Genomic DNA, 8,452 nt, shown 5'->3' on the forward strand with positions numbered 1-8,452 from the left:
CTGGAACATTTGCAAAGTTCACTTTCCAAGATTTTCACACCCTCAACCACGCTTTTCATTTTATTTAAAGTATTCGTGTCCGACACATATTAGAACATGAGTAACAAGTTGAGCACATTTGTCACCATGGCCCAAACTTTAAAACTGTAATGAAAAGGGCTTGTGAATTTGGAAAAAGGAGTAATAACAAAGATGGTGAAAATGATACAAATCTCTACTGTTTCAATAAACACACTTTCCACTTTGGTCAGTCCTTTCCCAAAATCTTTTTGTGGTACAGAACATTGATTACTACTCCATTTGGTATTATTATAGATGCATTTCCTGCACTAAGCACAAGTTAACAGAAAGAGTAAAAAAAAAAAAACTGTAATTATCATTGCAGAAAGCAAGGGGATACATGGCCTGCACATTCATGGCAACCTTGGAAAGATATAAGCCTCATCTAATCATGTTTCTGACTCAGATCGGTTATGCAATTGTGTATTTCTTTACTGAAGCTGCCTTCAGTCAAGGGCTGAATCCACATATATATGTCACTTACCGATTTTGCCTATCTGCCTGCCTCATGTTTCCTTTTGCCTATTTTCTTGAGAGGTTTGTTATACCAACACTGGTTTAAACTGTGTTTATGAGACTGTAAATTCTACGGGTTCTTCTGTCTTGCAGAAATTCGAGGCCAAACCTTACGTTTCGACTGTTTTCGGAGTTCTTTTTGCTTTCTCTCATAGGGTAGAGTAAATTATAAACGTCCATCTACCTCTAGTTAATGCCAATTTGATTCAAAGAGTTTGAATTATAACGTTTGTTCCTTATTTTGTCCCTTTGATGATAAAAACAGAATCTGTTCATCCCTTAACCTGCACTTTGCAAGTTTGAAATACACTTCTCCGACATTCGTTGCAACTCTGTTCAACACTATTCCTTCCTGGACTTTTATAATTGCCGTCATACTCAGGTAGAGTGTAAAACTCTATATATGCACTGCCTCAGTGCCTCTTTCGTTAAACCTTTATAAATGAACAGTTTAAAAGAGATTTTCATAAACAATGTCCTTTACGTTTGCGGTGCAGGATGGAGGTTGTCAATGTAAAGAACCCTCGTGGGATGGCTAAAATCCTTGGAACCTTAATATCCCTTGCAGGGGTAACTACCATCACTTTGTACAAAGGGCCTGCAGTGCAAAGGTTGTCAGCTGCTATAGTTCACATAAACAGACATTCGGGTTCGGTTCATGAGAACTGGGTGAAAGGACCTATTCTGACAGTGGCGAGTTGCATAACATGGGCCATATGGTACATTCTGCAGGTAATCAATTAGTAGTAACTTCTAATGACGCCATGTACTAAAATGTTAGTGTACAAAATAACTAAGGAGTTGATCCCTGAAAATGTTTAGGCAATTACTTTGAAGAAATATCCAACACAAGTGTCACTAGCAGCATGGATGAACGGTATCGGGGGAGCACAATCGGCAGTCTTTGCAGTGTGCTTACAGCACAAGGCATCAGCATGGTCAATCAAAATGTTCAGTGTTAATTTCTGGTCCATTACATATTCTGTAAGTAATTCCATGGCTCTCAAAACCAGTTTAAATCCATTCATTCACAATTCATGTCCTAAGCCTGGTAGGATGAAAACTAAAAATTCCAGGGAATATGCTCTGCTGTTTTTGTCTGCCTTCAAATTTGGTGCATGAAAGAGAAAGGACCGGTGTTTGTCGCCATGTTTAACTCTCTTCAAACAGTTATGGTGGTGGTTCTAGCATATCTAGTTCTTGGTGAAAGACTATACACAGGCAGGTAAAATGTAAAACTCAATTTTACAATTTAAACTTGCAAAAAGAAATATAAACAACACCTCTTTACTTTTACTTGATCATTCAGCATTATAGGTGGATTCCTCGTTATCATTGGCCTATACTTCCTGTTGTGGGGCAAGGACAGAGAGCAGTCTTACAACAAGAGCCAAGAATCACATTGTAATGAGATAATGGTATCTGACAAGGAGGAGATGGCTTCAGTGGAAAAAGATGAACCGTGAAGGAAACATAAAATGGCTTCGGACAAAAGAGGATGGCATGCCATAGCAAATGAATTTGACTTACTTTTAGTAGCTTGCAGGAGAAGTAAATTAAGCCCAGAGAGCACTGTCAAGTATTAAAAAGAACAACTTATATCTATGTTTGTTTATAATTTAATGTGGAATTTGCATTGTTGTAATCAAACATGATGATCAAGGTCAAATACACTTCTACAATCCAAAGCCTGTGTCTTTTCTTTTTTTTGTTTTTTGTTTTTGTTTTGGACTCATAACTAAACAAAGAGTCCATTAAAGATTGCACCCAAAAACAAGTTGTCCCTTGCCCTTTGGAATCCTTAAGGAACCAACATGGAGGTGGGTTCAAGGGAGATTTCTACAGAACCTGTGCTTTTAGTGGATTGGTATTAAGAATAAGAGAATCTTATAATCTGGAACTTTCTTATCCAAGACTATCTCACTTTCTAATTTATACAAATTAAAATATATGGCCTGGTGTTTGAAACATGTGAGTGAAACCACATCTTGATTACAGTCACAAAAATCAGATTTTTCACACCCTAAATCTGATGGCTTCGAGAAGAAGATGTGTAAAGTTGAAATTATTTGTTTGACGTAGTATAATCCGCCAATTAACAGTCTTCTAGTGGATTAGAGTTTGGTGTAAAATATCCGCCGTAGAAGTAATTAAAGACTTTATTTCAGGGTATTATGCTATTTAAGAAAATAGTATGACAAGCGAAGAGTGAGCCTGGTGAGAATTACTGCCAAATGTATAATAGGTCCAGTTTGCCTGAGCACTGTGCTAATTGGGTTTTATAATGTGATCTGATTAGGAGCCAACTGACTTGACTAGTCAAATAGCATATATACAGGATCGAAGACAAGCTGGTTTTTGAATTATTCAGTAGGTGTTCCACCTCATGGTAAATCTGATAGCTCTACATGTTAAGTTTTTAAAAGAATAATGCTATTAAGAAGCGTTTAAACAAAATGATATGAATAAGAGACCCTACATGGGGGGTCGTGTAATACCCTTAATCTGAATTCGTCGCCGGAACAGGGTTACAAAGCATTACCGGAGTTTATAAATCAAATAGATATGAAATGTTTTATATATCATTCATGTTAAAAACCAATCAAAATCATACATATTGTTCCTTATATGAGCCATCGAGACTCAAAATACACATTAGAAACAAATCAGGACTAAATAGGAAACTCAGAAAATTTTTCGAAAACATTTAATATTTTCAACACTGTAGGGGTCACATGGCTGTGTGACTCACACGGTCAAGAGAAATGTCCGTGTCTAAGGTCTTGTAACTCACTGACTTGCATTCTTTAAAAGATACAAAGGACACATGGCCGAGTCACTTGGCCGTGTGTCACACACGGTTGAGACACACGCCCGTGTCTCTGCCCATGTGGATGAAAACAGGCTATTTTATAAGCCATTTTTCTCACTCAACAAGACATGTATCTACAACTATCATCATACATATAAACAAGTCATATTATAGCATCCAAAACAAGTAAAAATCAAGCCTTAAATATATAATATCTTTACATACAATCAATATTCCTTCAGGCACCTCAGATGACAGATTATAACTTGTGTGTTCATGTATTCAGTGTATTCATATGTATAACTAACTTATATGCATAATTGTACCCAAGGTTTACTAAGCTAATTTACATTATTTCAAACCAAGTCGCTTACCTACCAAAACATACCAAAACACATGCATATAAATGCACATTTAGCTAACATTTTACCTTTCACTATACAACCATAAATCAACCCACACATCAACCATATAAGGCAAATATGCACAAACCAAAATGTGCCAAAACACAAACCAAACAAGTGGCTAATATTAACAAAACTCATAAAGGCCAACATTAACCAAAATACCTATACGTGCCATTATAACCAAAATCAAAACATTTAAAAGTACCAATAGAATCGATGGATAGTGTGATATAGCTCCGACAAAATTCCAACCCGATCGAGCTTCCAATAATCTGAAAAGCAAATAAAAACAATTACATAAGCAATGAATGCTTAGTATGCTCGTATAAACTTTAATCATATCAATTCATTTCAAATATGAAATTTACACATATCATGAATAATCCAATATTAATACCGCAATACTCATAAAGCTATATTCATCAACTCATAAGATGAATAAATCCACAACATCACTTATACATATTATCTTTGGCTCAGTAGGATTTTAAACAACTTTAAACTCTTTTAAATTTATTTATTTTCGTTTGCACTTCTTTACTTTCCATACTCAAGTCATAAGCATATCATTCAACCATAGCCACAAGCTAGTGCATTTACACATAGCATTTCTCGAATTAATCCCATGACAAGTCATTTAATAAGAAATTGCACAATTTAAACCTTACCACTCTTTCATTAGCACTAGCATATTTTCTCTTGAGTACTTACCATTTCAATGCATCATATAAATAAAGATATTACCATTCAACCAATAGCTTGGCACTTGCCTAAGCATCAACAGCAACACTTGTTAGCGTATTTGCACATATTTCATATAAATTCAACATTGATAAACTTATTTTCTCGACATGTCACATGAAAAATGATGAGATGGATGAACGCAAAAGCGAATCGTAAAATTTGTCAAAGTCGCAGATTTGACTTAGGGCTCTAGACATTCAGAAAGAATTTTAGATTTTGACACAACCTGAAAAGAAATTGAATCCAAGTCAGATAAAAAAATTTAAAATAAATAAATAAAATAAAATAATAAATCAAAGATTAAGGAAGCGAATAAAGAAGATAAATGGAAAGATAGAACGTGGCGTGTAGGAGTCCTAAGAAACCTTAGAAACACGAAGAATCCATTACCCCCTTCAAGCAGCTCTAATTTCCCCTCCAAGATAGAAACCTTCGCAAGAAAAAGTTTGAAGATGATCCCCACAATCTAAAAAGATTGTTAAAACTCTTCTAAAAGAAGAAATTCTTAAAAAGAAAAACCGAGAGAGAATTTATTAACTCAAAAGAGAAATAGAATAATAATGAATTGAATGAATTGTGTACAATGCAAATGCCTATATATAAGCTAGCTAAATAAATCTAAATAAAACTCTTAAGTATACTGGAACTCTAATTTAATCTAAACAAGAAGTAGTTTTAAACTAAATTTTCTTGTTAACATAAAACTCCTAAATAACTTGAAATACTTAATAATTGTCAAAAATTCAGAATAAAATAATAATAAAATAATAAGATCTAAAAAATATAATATTGGGCTCATATATAATAAAAATTAAGTCTAAAACTCGAACCCAATATGATTTAAACTCGAATTAAAAGCCCGAAATTCGTAATTCCCATCATAATCTCGTTCAAAAATTCTGCTCGCGCAGTCTTCACTAAAACGGTCATAACTTGAGCTCCCGAACTCAAAATTGAGTGATTCAAAATGTGTTTCGAAGCTAAGAGATAGATCTTCAAATGCCATGAGACATCTCAACCCAAAAATGCCAGGATCCCATCCAAAAAGCAGTCGCAAGTCTGCTGATTTCCCAAGCCTGAAATTGGCAGTTTTGATGATTGGAATCTAATAAATTTCACCCCATTTGTGCATGTATAATTCTCCCTTTCCTCAAAAAGATTCATCCTCGAATCTTGTCTTTGATCTAGTCCTGATTTGATTTGCTTAGCCTTTTGACATTGTTGTTAGGCCTTGAGGTAGTGTGAACCCATCACATTTATGGGTCTGAAATTGTGCCTTAAGACTCGCATCATCACACTTGAGTTTATTACTCATCTCAACTTACATAACTTGTATCAACATATAAAAAATATTCATATATGTACATGTCATGATACATATCATTCTCTTACCGTTTCTTCATAAACATATATAATTCATTTCATTATATCAATATATTATGTACCATCATTTCCATATATTTTGTATATATATATTTCGGTAATAGTTCGTATCGAACTCATATTGTCTCATAATAGAACATTACCCGTTGAACCATTTAGAATATGATTGGATACACAGGTAGTACACACAAAGTGTACAAAACCATAATCCGTCAATTCAGGTACATGTATGCTCTTACGAGCATGTAAATGTGAAGCTCTTTCGAGCCATATAACGGGAATCTCATGTGAGCCATGTAACAAGAAGCTCATAAGAGCCGTAATCGAGAAGCTCATGCGATCCAATATCGGAAAGCTCCGGAGAGCCATTAATCGGGAAGCTCATGTGAGCCAATTATCGGGAAGCTCGTGAAAGCTAAATATCGGGACACTCATAAGAGTTGTGGTGTGTCCGTAACATATGCAGGATCACAACCAATCGGGAACACTTAATGAAATGTAATTTGTATCCATCAATTTTCTAAGGTTCAAACAGGACTTAGTACTTGTTGCATGTCTTTGAATTTATGTCGTTTTATAACACAATAAATTGCATACTAACACATATATATTGATTTACTCGCAATATAATCACATATTAACATTCAATTTAATCAAAATTATACAGAATAAAGTTCATACGAACTTACTTGGCTAAATTGCAGAAATACCAAAGTTCAGGGGCTTTTTGGTAATTTTCTATTTTCCTCGATTTTTCACCCGATCTTGATCTAAATTAATAATTTCATTCAATATATTAATTTAGACAGTAAAATAATTCATTTCATGCAATTTGGTCATTTTTAACATTTTTAAAAAATTACCCCTAAAGGTTTACTTTTATTCAATTTAGTCCCTAAACCCAAAACATGCAAATTAACCATTTTTAATACAAATACAAGCTAGAAAAATATTCATGGAATTCAATAAAGCCCATTTTTGCAATAATTTCATAACAAATCCTTGTATTTTTACTAATTTATCAAATTAGTCCTTAATCGAAAAATTCATCAAAATCACTTAACAAAATACTTTTAATTAACAACTAATATATCAAATTCATCATTTAGCATAAAAATCATATAGATTCATCAATGGAAACATCCAAAATCTTGAACAAAATCAAAAACTAAAGTAAGATTTAGTTGGACCTAATTGCAACAATCTCAAAAACATAAAAATTACAAGAAACGAGTAAGAATTGAACTCACATGAGGCAGAAAAATTAAAAACCAGCTTGATCTTTCTCCCTTGTCTGTTTTAAACCAAAATTTGGAGAAGAAAAACCTTCCTTATTTATTAATCAAGCCATTTAATCACTTAATTATTATAATTAGCAAGTTATACACCTTTTTCAATTTAGTCTTTTTTAATTAATTAACTATCAAAACGTTAAAATTTTTCAACAAAACTTTAATACCACCTTATTGACGCTTCGTAAATATTTATAAAAATATTTATGGCTCAGTTTATAGAAACGAGGTATTGATACCTCATTTTCTAAAACCACTTGAACTAGGGTTTTATCACTCGAACCTAATAATTCATTATAAGACATAAATTACTAATTCAAAAATCTGTTTAAAACTATATTTGACTCGTAAATATTAAATAATAAAATTTACGAGTTTATTGGTCGAATTTGGTGGCCCCAAACCACTGTTTCTGACACCACTAAAAATTGGGCTGTTACAGGTCGTCTGTAGATGAGATGATAGCGAATTATTTGAAAATGTTTTTTAATGGTGAGCCCATGTTCTTTTTAACAGTTGCTGCTGCTATTGGTTCGAGAAGAATGTTCAAGTTTGGAACTCCAAGCTACAGTATAGGTGAGTATCAGGTGGGTCTCTACCCTAACTCTTGCATGTGAATTGTTCAAGTAGATATATATATATGATAATAATATCTCGAATAACTAGTAAGTGTGTATGCGAAGTATTGTAAAGATTCTGAATGTGTAAAGATGATATGTATGAAGTACTGTTTGAATAAGAAGTTAAATGATAAGAATGCATTTGAAATTTGATATGAGAAAGTGAAAATCAATCAGGTATGTGAACAAATCTAGTTAAGTAACTTCTGAGTAAAACATCCATTTGTGATGCCTCTAATATGACAGTTATATTGCTAACCAGACTAGCAAGTCACAATAAGAAGATATGTGGAAGTCTATGTAGCTGAGACCGATGGTATAATATGATTACGAAAACACTCATGGTGATGTCTCCAGTGAGATGAAAATTGAACTGTCAGATCACGACATGAGAATGTGTAAGTCCATGTGGTTGAGACCCATGACATAATATGATAATGATAATATTCATGGTGATGCTTTCGGTGAAATGTAAATCAGACTGAAAGATCACGACATGAAGATATGTATAAGTCCATGAGGGAGAAACTCATGACATCTTCTGTGAAAATTCGTCGGGACAGTAAACATGTGACTCTGTGTGGCATGATCTGCTAAGCCTTAGTGACGTATTCTGTA

General features: G+C 33.6%; 1 protein-coding gene across 2 annotated transcripts; it reads left to right on the forward strand.

Moving 5' to 3' along the window:
• Positions 1-211: 211 nt before the first annotated feature.
• Positions 212-2,252, forward strand: LOC107923700 (protein WALLS ARE THIN 1). Of its 2 annotated transcripts, none has more exons than XM_041106129.1 (7): positions 212-597; positions 670-732; positions 842-958; positions 1,074-1,308; positions 1,399-1,560; positions 1,653-1,801; positions 1,894-2,252. In XM_041106129.1, the coding sequence occupies exons 1-7, from the start codon at positions 401-403 to the stop codon at positions 1,982-1,984; spliced, it is 1,014 nt and encodes a 337-aa protein (XP_040962063.1). In that variant the 5' UTR covers positions 212-400; the 3' UTR covers positions 1,985-2,252. The 2 variants fall into 2 exon arrangements, with proteins under 2 accessions (XP_040962063.1, XP_016709362.1); XM_016853873.2 differs by having other exon boundaries at positions 219-597; positions 1,886-2,252.
• Positions 2,253-8,452: the final 6,200 nt, after the last annotated feature.

The sequence above is a fragment of the Gossypium hirsutum genome, chromosome D11, assembly GCF_007990345.1.
Source record: "Gossypium hirsutum isolate 1008001.06 chromosome D11, Gossypium_hirsutum_v2.1, whole genome shotgun sequence".
NCBI classification, from domain to species: Eukaryota; Viridiplantae; Streptophyta; class Magnoliopsida; order Malvales; family Malvaceae; genus Gossypium; species Gossypium hirsutum.